General features: G+C 42.8%; 2 protein-coding genes and 1 pseudogene across 4 annotated transcripts; 2 read left to right on the top strand and 1 right to left on the bottom strand.

Moving 5' to 3' along the window:
* The first annotated feature begins 4,436 nt into the window (after positions 1–4,436).
* On the top strand, positions 4,437–7,333 carry LOC136551546 (outer envelope pore protein 16-3, chloroplastic/mitochondrial-like). Of its 2 annotated transcripts, none has more exons than XM_066543081.1 (3): positions 4,437–4,562; positions 5,879–6,208; positions 6,829–7,316. In XM_066543081.1, exons 2-3 carry the CDS (start codon positions 5,884–5,886, stop codon positions 6,939–6,941), a joined length of 438 nt encoding a protein of 145 aa, XP_066399178.1. In that variant the 5' UTR covers positions 4,437–4,562; positions 5,879–5,883; the 3' UTR covers positions 6,942–7,316. The 2 variants fall into 2 exon arrangements, with proteins under 2 accessions (XP_066399178.1, XP_066399179.1); XM_066543082.1 differs by having other exon boundaries at positions 4,514–4,593; positions 6,829–7,333.
* A 178-nt stretch (positions 7,334–7,511) lies between these two features.
* LOC136551545 (rhodanese-like domain-containing protein 9, chloroplastic) lies at positions 7,512–10,634 on the top strand (annotated as a pseudogene).
* A 564-nt stretch (positions 10,635–11,198) lies between these two features.
* LOC136551547 (small ribosomal subunit protein cS22-like) lies at positions 11,199–13,225 on the bottom strand. 2 transcript variants are annotated; one of them, XM_066543084.1, is made up of 4 exons: positions 12,835–13,224; positions 12,323–12,424; positions 11,931–12,227; positions 11,199–11,482 (listed from the first exon to the last, which is right to left on the bottom strand). In XM_066543084.1, the coding sequence occupies exons 1-4, from the start codon at positions 13,123–13,125 to the stop codon at positions 11,444–11,446; spliced, it is 729 nt and encodes a 242-aa protein (XP_066399181.1). In that variant the 5' UTR covers positions 13,126–13,224; the 3' UTR covers positions 11,199–11,443. The 2 variants fall into 2 exon arrangements, with proteins under 2 accessions (XP_066399181.1, XP_066399180.1); XM_066543083.1 differs by lacking the exon at positions 11,199–11,482 and having other exon boundaries at positions 11,515–12,227; positions 12,835–13,225.
* Positions 13,226–13,784: the final 559 nt, after the last annotated feature.

A 13,784-nucleotide genomic window follows, 5' to 3' on the forward strand; every position in this document is an offset into this window, starting at 1 on the left:
GAACAATGAATCGTGGTCATGGTTCATGCGATTTCTACATGTGCAAGTGCTTGGTCCAACTCGCACTATGTGTTTGATCTCCGTCCATCACGTAGGGATTCTTAATGCTACAGCTAAGCATATAGATGGGTTCCTACCTCTAGTACATAGATGGTGCATGAGACACTTTGCCGCTAATTTCTGACGACATCAGCGGAAGCAGGAGGTATGCGACAAGGTAAAGGCTCTATGTTGTGTACATACAGAGCACCAGTTCAAGGAGACAAAGAGAGAACTAGACAAGATGGTAAATGCGGCGGGAAAGGCCTGGTTAGAGGCCCAGATAGAACAGAAGGCTTAGTGGGCATTAGCATATGACGAGGGGGGTTTCAGGTATGGCATCATGACCACTAACTCCTCGGAGTCCTTCAACCATGTATTCACCAGAGTTCGATCGTTGCCTGTGTCTAGAATTGTTGAGTTCTCCTTTCATAAGTGCAACAAATATTTTGTGAAGAGGTGGGAACTTACACAGAGAAACATAGCTGAGCAGGGGCGTTTTAGAAAGACCAGAGCTGAACATTTGAAGGAGGCCGAGGAATTGGCCAAGCAGCACACCATCGAGCCGTATGGACCCCGTCGCCATATCTTTAGTGTATGGGGCAAGGGTGGCACAAGCTTGGGCGGTGAACGTTATGGTGGACGAAACTACCTAGTTGATCTTGAAAAGGTAGAGTGCAGTTATAATGTCTCTCAGATCATGCATGTCCCATGCTCTCATATGATCACGGCCTGCAGGGTTCGCGGTTACAACTATGAGGATCTACCATATATGTCACCCTTGTCTCTTCGTTCGAACACCGTTAGTATTTGGGAGATGAGCTTCGAGCCATACCTTGACCCAACACAGTGGCCACCTTATAATGATTATGACTACATGCCGCATCCGGATCTAATAAAGGTAGGGAAGGGTAGGAGGAAGAAGAAGCGACTGAAGGGGGACATAGACGCTATAAGAGGGTATGGCAAAGACATGTACGGCGGGGGAGACTTCAATGAGACCCGTGGCAGGACTCTTTGCTTTGTTTGCAAATAATCTGGCCACAAGGCTAGCCGACATAGAAGACAGCAGGTGATTTCATATTGTGTTCGTATTGCATAACAAGTAGTTCAAATTTTGCAATGCTACATAATGTTAATCTGAAAATTATTAATTTGAATATTCTAACCCTTTGTTTATCATTTTGTAACAGGATGGCCCCTCCCATGCCACACCAGTTGTAACCCCTTCTTAATGTGGAGTACGACGACCCTCTTCTTCTATCGGACGATGAGGTTTCCAAGAGGCGTTCAAGGGATCCTTACATTCGTGGGACTTAGTTCATTACGTCGAACTTATGTCGAACGAATATTATCGTCGAAAACTTGTAGACTCATAAACCAATCAAAATGTTGTGTGGCAACTTGTCGTCCATTTATTTGCTTCATGTTTGTTTTGTACAACACTTGTAGTTTTGTACAGCACCGACAACAACTCAATTGTAGCTGGCCGTTGTCTGTCCACGTCACTGCCGCGCCGTGGTCTATGGCGTGTCACGACGTGCCATGTACTATGGCGCGGCACAGACGCGCCGTGGGCTCTAGCGCGGCACAACCATGCCTACGGAGCACCAGAACCTGGGCTATGGCACGACAAATGATTACGTTCGTTTTAGAAATTTTGAACGCATGATACAAACAGATGTGATCACTTAAGATCGATCATGGGTAATTCGAGTACATGATACATGGGTACAATACATCAGTAGTTCAAATGGAATATAAGACAACACAATAGAATTTCTACTACATAGCTACATTGATCATTAATAAATCATGGAACTAACAGACGGCGCAATAAAAAACTCTCAGTCAGAAACATACTGAGTAAGCAACTCGTCGTCTGAGTACCAATCCTTAATCATAACCCTGTTGCTGTGGCTAGGGTCACTTGCATTGCCCTGATATACCTTTTGCCTGTAGTAAGCGGCCTCCGCTTCATCTGCGGCCTCTGCGGCCTGAGTGAAGAACACATCGTCATCCTCCTCCACCTGCAAGCCCGCCTCTGCTAGAGCGATAAGCTTGCTAGTTTGGCAGTATCATCCTCAACCTCCTCTGCCTGCAAACCCACTCTCTGCTAGAGCGATGAGCTCGCTCAGTCTAGCAGTGTCGTCTTTAGCCTCATCCGCCTGCAAGCCTGCCTCTGCTAGAGTGATGAGCTCACTGAGTCTGGCAGTGTCGTCCTCATCCTCATCCCCCTCATTAGACAACACAATCGGCGATTCAACGGTGTGACCAGCTCGCTTTCTGTGCTCATCTAGCTTCTTTTCCTCGTACATTGCACGGGCCACCTCTGCAGCATGGTCATCGCTGCATCCAATCCCTTTATGTATAAAATGCAATCAGTTAGCAACACGATTATATTACATTTAAAATCAGGCAACGAAAAAAGGCTTTCAGCACTCACTGGCACATAATGAAACAACATGCTCGTTCAAGACCTGCATCTGTACTCTTGTTTCCTCCCTTGCCTCCTTCCTTGCCCTCTACTCCTCTAATGCCACCCGTCTCTCCAATCCCCATTTGACAAGCCCAACGTCAATCGGGTTACAAATACCACGCTGTCTAGCAAACTCACGCATCTTGTCTTTGTGATGTTTAACGAAAAGGTTGACGTAGTCAGGTCCATATCCCCTCTTCCGTGCAATTACTTGCTTCCCCTTCAGTTCATTCAAGAACTTAGCTTGACCATTATAACATTCCCACCTGCATTTCCTTGTGCTCTGTTCAAACGATATATCATATCATATATGCCTTAGCAAAATAAACAAAATACGATTTCATGGTTACCATAAAATAACTAACTTCATCATAGTCAATTATATGACCACAATAATGGTCTATTCCAAGCTCCGAAGGGACTAGACCGTAGTTGGATTTAACATCACATTCACACTTGATTGGTGGTGCTTTGTAAATTATCCTTTCTTTCTTCTTTTGTTTTGCTTTTGGAGGTTCTTCGGACCATTTGTTCTTAGGATCATACAACCACTCCTTGAAACGACACTTCACCATTGAATACACCTAAATAATGTGATATTAGTACATGGCACATATAGCTCAACATTTCAACAAATACACTTTGCACTTATTTCATGCTTGTTTAGACACACAAACTCCAACGTATTATCAGGGTTTATCACGGCTCGGTCTCCGCAATGGCACAGAGGAGGTTTCTCGAGTTGTCTAACTACGGTTAAGTGCTTCTCCTTAGCCGTCATTGGAGAGGGTTAGGGGAAGGTGGAACCCACCGCTCGAAGTGCTCTCGTGGATGTCGCCCTCTCCACCAATAGTCGAAAAGGAGGTACTTGGGGTCAAACTTGTTTACACCGTCGATCCACTAAAAGAAAAAGCACCTCTCATGGTCCTACACAACAAAAATTGAATAAAATATTAGTAATCTAGTAATACAAATGAAGAAGAAAAAGATAGTGGAAATAATTACTTATATTAAAACGACTGCACATGTAGAAGCAACGAGCCGCTGTGTCCGGATGTCTCGATTGAAACACGTCGGCCGGACGACCAGTCACAATTAGGGACATGGAGTTCAGGAGGGACGGGGGCATCTTTGCTAGACTCGTCGGGGTATATTTCTCTAGGACGACCCCGTTTTCGCCATAACTGCTCCCGAAATATTTCTTCCATCTAATAAAACGGTTCAAATTAAACATCAATCAAAACAAGACAAATTAATGTAAAATGTAATCCTTTGCAATGCAACTAAAATTTTATAAACAACAATTATAGCAACAAAAAATATACATGGCAAACATACTTCTAACTAAATAATTAACCTTAACATTGACAAAATCAAACTAATATCTTCGCCATAGTTCTCAAACATAATTTTTCTACTAACCTTAACTCTCATTTATAATATTCTATCCACCATTCAAATGAAATTAAAATATACGTCATTACCTTGAACTAGGACGAGGAGGGAGGGAGGCGGCCGAAGAATGGAATGGAAAGGAGGGAGGTGACAATGGAGGGTCGGGCTGTCGCCGTTCGTGGCGCGGCGGCGGGCGTGCTTGGCGACAGGCGGGCGCGGGAGCGACGCCTAGGTGGCCTTGCTGCTCGGGCAGCGGGACTGGTCGTGGGGTTATACCCAGCTCTGCCGCGCCACGGATCAGGGCGCGGCACTGCCGCGCAAGATCGATGGCGCGGCAGAGTCCTACCATGTCAGCGGTCAGCGCTTCTGGTCACCACCACGTCAGCTCTCTGCCGCGCCATCATGCATAGGGTGGCACAGGCATTTGGCCGCGCCAGGGCAATAGACACGGCAGTTTTTAAAAAAAAATCGACAGTGTTAGATTTAAAATTAATTTCAAAAAAAATGTTAAAATTAAAAAAAAAATTCGAGGACGACGGGAGGCGGGCTCACTCGAAAGGAGAGGCAGGCCAGCTCCCAGCGCGTCGCCGCCGAGCACAACGCCGTCTGGATTTCCCCACACGCCCCGCCAGTCGCCACTCGTCTCACGGTCCGCTCCCTTCCTTCCTTCCTTCCTGTGCGTAAGTGATTGCTTGCTTGGATTGGATTGGATTGGATTGATTCCGCCGTGCTAAGACGCTTAGGGTTCTGTTTTTTTCCACGATCGAGAGCACCCGGACCCTTCTATGTTTTCTCCGTTCAGACTCGGTTACTCGTGGTCCCAAAAATTGGGAATGAAGTACGCCCCTGAGATTCGTTGATGATCGGATGATTGTTTCACTTTTTCCCCCAGTATATGCAAACTATTGTGGCAGTTGGCCGTAGAATACATCTGTTTTGCATTAGCTTCTTGTAACCTGTTGGTTAATCCAACTATCCAAGAACGCGTAGTGCATTTGGAATAGGTGCTTGTATTGTGATTCGTACAATTTTATTTTGGTTAAATATGTGTAGTTTGTGTGTGGTGGTGATCATCCCAAGTTTACGTGGATCACTTGCTCAGCATTTCAGTCCGTTGGTATCCAATCAAGTGGTGATGTTTTGCTTAGTTACATTTGTTTTGCTTTGTTATCACTTCCTGAATTGTAGCGGGTTGAATTTGCTGTACACAAGCCTGGCTTTTTAATCTGTCAGGCGCAAATGATAAAATCTTCTTTCACTTTGTGTATGGGAGCTAATGTTGGTTTTCTAATAAGTTTTGTTGGATTTAGCATATTGCGACAATTTTGTGTGTTTTGATGTTTTTTTTATATTTTCACTAAGGGATCCTGTTGTCAGTATTGCACTGCTTGTATGAAAGAACAAAATACTACACACTTGTTCATCAAATCCAGGGTTGTGAGGAGCATGCACATGTTGAAATCCTAGAGTTTTCAGGATTATGTGTATATCATAATTACTGAGATATTATTTTCTGGAAATGTCCAGTTACAGAGAGATTATTTTCTGGATATGTCTGTCTGTGTAAAGTGTGTGTTGTCCATGTCTTAGGCAATTTAAGGTGCTACAATATTTATCTATTTGTGTGTACCATGCTCATACTGGAGAACTTTTCATATGTTCAAGGGCTTATATTTTCCTTGAACTTACTGGAAACTGCTCATAAGTCCAGTGCCTTTTGTTTTGAAGTCAGATGTAAAGAAGGTAGTTTAGTATATCATTGTTATACACTGCAAAGAACATAACACTAAAATAACTGGATACTCTCATAGTAGGATCTGAATGCATAAGATCAAATTGATTCTGGCTTCTGTCATTGTTCTGTTGACTTGATGTGTTTCTTGGCTGATTGAACTTAGTAATATTCTTTTGCTATCCTTTCTCCTCATTCTCTTATTGGACTATTTCTATTTCTCTGGTTGACAGGGAGCATGGAGGGTTCTAACTTGAAAGGTTTGGTGGATGATGAAATTGTCATGAAGACGGGCAAGGCTGCAGGCATCGGTTTAGCTGTTGGCACTGTGTATGGTGCGCTAAATTCTATGCTGCGTGATGGGCCTCAGGTTGGCGGTAATGTCAGGTATCCCCAGCTGATCAGAACTACCAAGGTGTGTGGGCATTGTGCAGCAAACTTAGCAGTTGTTGGAGCTACATATGTAGGCATCGAGCAGGCTCTTGCAAGGTACAGGATGAAGAAGGACATCATTAATGGTGCTGCTGCTGGTTTTGCTGCTGGTGCTGTTTTGGGTTTCAGAGGTAAGACATTTATCTTGCTCCAGTTGTTATTCCTAGCCTGAACTTATAGTAAAAATAAACTCCTTTGGGATATGATTGTGTTTGTGTGATTTGTTGTCGATGATATTTTACTTGAACTTTCTCTGTTGATTTGTTACCACCTGTTCCCACAATTTTCTTTGGTGCTGGGGTCATCATGCTTCGGAAATTTCTTATGCTGCAAAGTAGAAATTAGCTTCGAGCTATATGGGGACTTAATTTCTCGATTAATTTAATTGCATTGGTGAGAAATGCCATGCCACAAAGGTTACTTTGGAATTAGATTTGCTGTATGCACTTCTTGATAATAGAATCCTGTGTGTTATCAGAAGGTCTAGGATGCTATTCTATGACATGTAAAAATTCAACATGAAACATTAGGCAATGCTTTACTGCAAATTTTGACATAGTTACGCGCATTGTTGCATGTTAGATATCATGATTCATGGGAAGGAGGCCATTTGTTGACTTACTACTCCTGTTACTGTTCCACTTCCACTGATGGTCCTCATATGTGTTGTCCCCTTTGTGCATTACACAATTATCATCTTGTTTGATGAGTATATACTAACTTGTCAATCTGGCATTGTTGCTTTGTGCAGTTGGGAGCTTCCAGACAGCATTCTTTTCAGGGTCTGCATTCGCTTTGACATCTGTACTGCTGGATGTCACCGGAATGAAAACTACTGATGAAGAAGAAAAAGGCAACCACTAGCCACCCTATGAAATGGAAGAGCGGTATCTGTTTCAGAGGAGTTCCATCTCTAAAGAAATGCTAGTAGAATAGTAGTATCGGCGGCAGTGAAGAGTTTCTTAACCATCGATTTTAGTACACAAACGTAGTCTGTTCATAATAGAGGTAGTAGGTTATATACTTCGCTGGGGTCCTGGGCTGAAGCCTAAACACATGTTTGCAGAGTACTTTCCGCCATTTTCATCTGCTGCTAGTTTTTTTTCTGAAACTGCAAGTCGAAGTCACTGGTTGGGTTCGTTCAAGTACCATCAGGTTCCACCAAATTCTGAATCTGTGCTGCAAGTTGTCTTTTTAACATTTTATATGGAAGCAGTGCATGTTTTTTTGGTACTCGGTGTTTAATCTGAGATCTTGTTAGTTGTTTCTTCCGGATGTATGCTCTATGCTTCAGAATGTATACCTCGTGCTCATCTGCAGGGTTTAATGCTCTTCTATGTTTTATATGACTGTCACATAATATTGATATTTTCTTTTGCTCTTCATGCTGAAAACAAAGTTTATAATTTCCTAAAAAATAGTTTGTCAAGAGTTTTGTAGACTCAGCCATATACAAGATCTGGCTAAACCTTACGAGGCTGGTGCTCTGTTCAGCACAAAGCACAAATGTCCAAAATACAGGCTCACAAGATCCATGTGTACCACCTGGCCCCCAACTCTCCCGTGGATCCAGTGTGGCGTGATCCCATTGGCTCCCTGAATATCCCTCCTCTCCCTCTCGCGCTTGCAGCAAAATCCATTGCTGCGCCCTCGCTTCTGCAGCTTGCTCACTCCCCCCAAAACGTTCACAAAATCTCCAGAAAAATCCATTTCGTAACCAAAAATCTCAAAAAGAAAAAGAAAAGTCAAGTGAAACCGGTAACGGAAAAATGGCAGTGGTTGGCCTATCCAGTGCTTTCTCTCCTCTCAGGTGAACAAAGATTTCTCCCTTTCAACTCTCCCTCCTCATTCTTCAGTATGTGATTATTGTGAAACTGTGAAACCTGAAGAATCGGAATCTGTCTGCATGTTTTCAGAGGTTCTTGGATGGCCGTGAGGATCAGGCAGGGTGGGGAACCTGCAGGAATCAGCCTGTCTCCAAGGAGGAGGAGGAGAAGCTGCGCGGCCGTGGTTCGGGCGGATGTGAGCTTCGTGGGAGCCGACGAGGCGAAGAGGCTCGTGGACGAGGGCTACACAGTGCTGGACATCAGGGACAGGACGCAGCGCGAGAGGGCACACATCAAGTCCTCCACCCATGTCCCTCTCTTCATTGAGAACCAAGACAACGACATTGGTAGGCAAACAACTACTGCCCGCGCCACCATCTCAACATCAACATCTATCGCCCATGCATTCCTACATTTCTTTCTTTTCTTTTTTTGGAGGAATTTCTTGCAAGAAATGTTATGCTTTTCTTGTAGTACTTTGAATTGAGTTGAGACCCTGTGTGCTCTGTTTAATTTTGATTTTGTTATTAAGGGACGATCGTGAAGCGCCAGCTGCTCAACAACTTCGCGGGGCTCTTTTTCGGTCTGCCCTTCACCAAGCTCAACCCGGACTTCGCCAGGACAGTCAAGGACAAGTTCTCGCCGGAGAGCAAGATGCTGGTTGTCTGCCAGGAAGGTCTCAGGTTTGTGGCCAAACAATTTTGTCATCAAGTTCCTTTGTCAGGACTAAGGACATGTTAAGCAAGCAAATTAAACATTCAATCGAGCTAAAAGGTGCAAGTACTCCCTATGATTGCATCTACAAGTTGTCTCGGACATTAACACGTTTCCACTGACAATTTGACTAGCCGTCTCTATCAAAATATTATTTATTTCAAATAAAAGCCAATTGTATGGACCATCTTTAGAGGGGTTTCTTTCAACTCCAGCTCCATGCTACAGTATCCAAAAGAGCCGAAGCCGGTGAAGCCAATTTTCTGGCTCCACCGGTCTCAAGTTCAATTTTGGGAAGACATAAAAACAACTCCATACTACAGCTCACAATATTTTAGGAAGAGGAGCTCTCCCAAACACAACCTATATGTTCTCAATATATATAGTCATCTACATTTTGATGGCGGACATTTAGAATTTTGACCCTAAATGAATCCTAGAATGACCTGTATTTGCAATCAGAGGGAGAATATTATTTATATCGTAATGTGATTATTGAGTAGTTACCCCGCAGGTCCAGTTTTTTTTTATTGAGTAGTTGGATGATCTCGTATAGATTATTGATTCGGTTTTCCCTTGGTCTGCTGAAGGTCAGCGGCAGCTGCGGATGCACTGGAGAAAGAAGGCTTCCAAAATATTGCATGCATAAATGCATTACATCAGGTCTTCAGACAGTGAAGCCAGGTACCAAACTGATAAGCTCACAGAATATGTTGCTCCAAGGTGTTTTGGAGTTTAAGCTGTAACATATAGCTCAAAATAATTTTACAGGAACGTTTGAATCTGTCGGAAAAAGTGAGCTGCAGAACGCGGGGAAAGCTGGCCTTGTCACCATCCAAGGGAAGATTTCAGTAGTCCTTGGGACTGTACTGATCAGTAAGATTATTGGATTACTCTCTTTCAGAAATAACCAAATGGACCAGCTCATCACCCTATCTTATGGCCACTCATGTGCAGGTGCCTATCTGTTTATAACATTCTTCCCCGACCAGGCTGAGAAGCTTTTTGACTTGGCTGCATCAGTTTGTGATCAGAACTGATGTTCTTTCCATTCGTATTGGGTGCTCCAGTTCATAATCAGGTCATCATTTGCATCTGTTCTCTGAAATCTTTGTCAAAATTATGTTCATCCAGAGATCCATGTCCTCTCCAAAATAGAAATGTTAGAATTATTTGATGTCGAGACGAGTTACATCTTGATTCTAAAGTTCCTTCATGTATTTCAATTCTACTTTGGAGTTTTCTACTGAATTTGACGTGACCGCTGAAGTTAATGCTAGAACGCTTCTAACACTTTATTTGACTTGCAAAAGTGCAAATGCCCTTGCTTTATTGTAATAACATCATAAATTCCCTTATTTCTTCGTAGGTAGTAAGACCTAAGAGAAATGCTTTTAGATGCTAACTGGGGGGAAAACTATTTGATACTGATAAACTCATAATAGTACCAAGAACAATTTGTGTTCTGTTACTTCTGTAGCAAGCCACAGAGTCTGTTCAGGTTTTGATTTTCACCCAAAGATCTAAGGCACTATTCTTTAACAAATAAGATGAGAATCATTGCAGAATCTGAGTAAATGCTCAAATACGAACTAATCAGATATATTTCCCATTTCCTGTAGGATGATTGGTTGATCAAGTTGACTCAGATGTTTCCAGGCCGAAAAGGAATTTTTGCTCTGTGTATTATTAGGGAATTCTTGACAGATCAGCATTTATATTCTTTGAAACATCCCTTTTATTGATGTACCTCTTATTTCTATTGTATGCTTGATTTATCTACGTGTTTGTGTTGCTTCTTGAAGTATTTAGACCTCTGCAGCTATGATTCAGGATTCCAAATAGAAGCTTTTACCCATCTAGTCATGCTCATCCACTGCAGAACATTGACTTGTAGAACTTGATACCAATTGCAGTTGCAGATGAAATGATTGTCTTGTGTAATGACCTAATAATAGATCTTGCACTTGATGGGATGTTGTGGATTGCGATGGAAACTGAAAATGCCATAAATCTAAGGAAGAAACACGTGCGTTCTAAATTATATCTATCTAAAAAAAACGGTCCAGTTTTTCATTCTCCATTCAATTAATCAAAACTTAGGAGAATGAAGGCCATATTACAATGCATGTATCTCAGTTGTTAAGTAGCTTTTCTGACGATTCAGACATCTTATCTCTGAAGGTATCCCAACCGACCAAGGGACATTAGAACTTAAACGATTTTGTCCTGTAACCTTAGCACGAAAGAAGAAATATGACATTCATAGCACACATTTTACTTCTTACCTTTCCCTTTTTAGTTTGGAGACACCAATACAATTCATTCAAGCAGTCATATTTATATGACTGAAGTACAGGAGTAAAGAGCAGAAAGCCTTACACCTGTACCACCATCGTCTCCTAGAACCAAATACTGTTCAAAGAATGAATTTGAATCCCAAATGGAAAAGAAAGGAATGCATTTGAACACGCTCATCAGGCAAATTTGAAAATCAGAAAGTCAGGGATTGAACTGACAAAACACTAATGCTGGAATGTACAAGATGTAGAATTCGATTCAAGTAAACAAACATGGTATATAACTGAAACAAACCATGCTGCCTTTGTGTCATCATATAGAAGTGCCGTTAAGAAAAACTGTAATCATATGGACAAGCAAAATCCTTCACATAAACTGTTATGGTACAAAAATTGTTTGACATATCGAAATCACATTGAAGGTCTTGATCACTTTGTTATCAAAATCTAGCCTCCAAGTATCCCTCGTACTACATGTATTCGCCAAGATATTCCCCCTCTAGTGCTCCTGCAAATTTCTGCTAATCTAAGCTCTATTCACACGAATGGGTTGTCCTTCCAATTCCTGAAACCACAGTTAATTATAGAACAATAAGGCATTAGCCACATGCTCTGTTCCAAAGTTTGATATCAAAAGCCATGCCAACTTTCAAGGCTTCAAAAATCTTTTGAATAGAAAATATAGGAGACTATGGTCTCAATGCATGCTGAAATATGGTTAAACGTGAAAGAACGACAAGGATATTAATATCAGTAAATAAGTTTCTTTTGGAATGATATGTCGGAAGAATATGGCATCAGTTGATGTAGTTCAGATCATGTAATTCTAACTCATCTGTACACATGACAGTCAGTAAGTTAATTCCATATTTCCATCTATTTTTCATCTAAATGATAAGATAGAAGATTGCAGCACAGCATTTTTCTTTTGTTTGGCAATCACCAAATGGTGACTACTTTATGAGGTAGCAAAGAAATGGCAGAAATGCATAAAATATACATGAGAAACTTACAGCGTTATTGAAAGTAGCAACAGCAGCTTCAACTTCTTCCTCGGAAGAGAATGTGACAAAGCCATACCCCTTTGATTTCGAGGTCCCCGGAATGTGGGAGACTGTGGCACTGAGGATCTTCCCCTTTTCAAAGAAGAAGTTTTTAAGAACTTCCGTTGTTACAGTCTTTGCAAGATTACCAACATAAACCTTATACTGACTATCCACAAATACAGGCTCGGATTCTGGTGCCGATCGGTCAATGTTCGGTAAGAAGCTCTCTGTGACATTCACTTTAATTTTTCGATCACCAACCTCCTGGCACAAAAAGCAGAAATATGAGTACCATGGCTGCATTCCCCTCAAAGTTCACAAATATGCCCTGGAGCAGAAATGCAACATTGGATGCTTACGGTCCCATTGAGAGCCTCAACTGCAGCATTGGCTTCTTCTGCAGTGCTCATCATGACAAACCCGAATCGTCGGCTGCGGTTGGTATACTTGTCGTACATAACCTGCAGGAAACAATTGAACATTTCCATTTCAGCTTTCGGAGACCTAAAGTTATTTTGGAGCATAAAGCAAGACACTCAACACAACATAGCCTTGTCTATTGAATATTGATGCAGCAATTCGACAGAATCAATGCAAGCAACCAAACCACACAAGGATTACCATTTCCGAGACTCCAGTAATGTTTGAGCAAGAACTAAATAAATTAGATTGAATTTGGGCAAGAACTTGAGTGGGAAAGGCAGGAACCAAGAAAGACTGGTGTTGACAATCAAGTGGTCTTGCTGCGTGTTTCAGGTTGTGTGCAACCTAGGGCGAGCTAGCCCTTGCTGGTGTTTGATTTAGATCCCAATCCAACGTCAACAACTGGGAAGTGAGAAAGGTCCAATCTTAGAATGGGATAAGACACTACCTCGGCCCGCTCGACGGTGCCGTGCGCAGCGAACATGTCGCGGAGCTCGTCATTGGTGACGGTCCTGGGGATATTCCCGACGTAGAGCTTCCGCGCCGCCACCGCCTCTGGCGCCTCGAGCACCGCCGAGGTCGCGGACACCCGCAGCGCCAAGCCCCGGCGCCACGCCTGAGGCGCCGTGGCGGCCCGGAAGGAGATACGGATAGGGGCGGAGACGGAGACGGAGGCAGGGCTGAGGCAGCGGCGGTGGAGGGCCGGAGGAGTTACTAGAGAGGAAATGGCGGTCGCCATTGGAGGGGAGAGGAGAGGAACGAGAGGGGAGGAGCCGAAGGAGGACAGCGTTATCCGTGTCGCAGGTGGATTCGGTGTTTCGGGACAAACGAAAAAGTTAGGGCCTGCTTGGAAGTTTTGCCCTGTTCACTCACCTCGCCTCGCCTCGCCTCGCTGGATGGCGCGTTCCACGAGAAGCTTGCTACGAATGTGGCTGGAAAAAAACGGGCAAGGCTGATAGTGATATTGACGATATTTATTGTGAGAGAAAAATATTATTATTTTATTGAAATGATACGGCGAACGGAGCTCAAAATAATTCAAGGGACATGAACCAAACAGTTAGCAATGGTCAGGCAAAACAGTACCCGGTAAAGGTACCAAGCGCACCCTTAGCCACCCAGGTTACTCGTAGTTGTCTACTTCAACCTTCATATGTAAAATCATATATTGTATCACTTAAACTATTGAAAACCTTCTTAAAATCATGTGGTTTTAAAAGTAGTTAAAGTAACCTAAAATATTAAAAAGTCTACATACCTCTAACCTAGGTTGACCACTTAACTCCTCAACTATGAAACTTGATAATGTAGCTTTTAAAGTATCTAATTATATTCAAATGACCCCTTGATGATCTTGTAGGCCATTGGATACCGTATACCGCTACACTGGAGTATGTA

This window comes from Miscanthus floridulus, chromosome 4, assembly GCF_019320115.1.
Source record: "Miscanthus floridulus cultivar M001 chromosome 4, ASM1932011v1, whole genome shotgun sequence".
NCBI lineage: Eukaryota > Viridiplantae > Streptophyta > Magnoliopsida > Poales > Poaceae > Miscanthus > Miscanthus floridulus.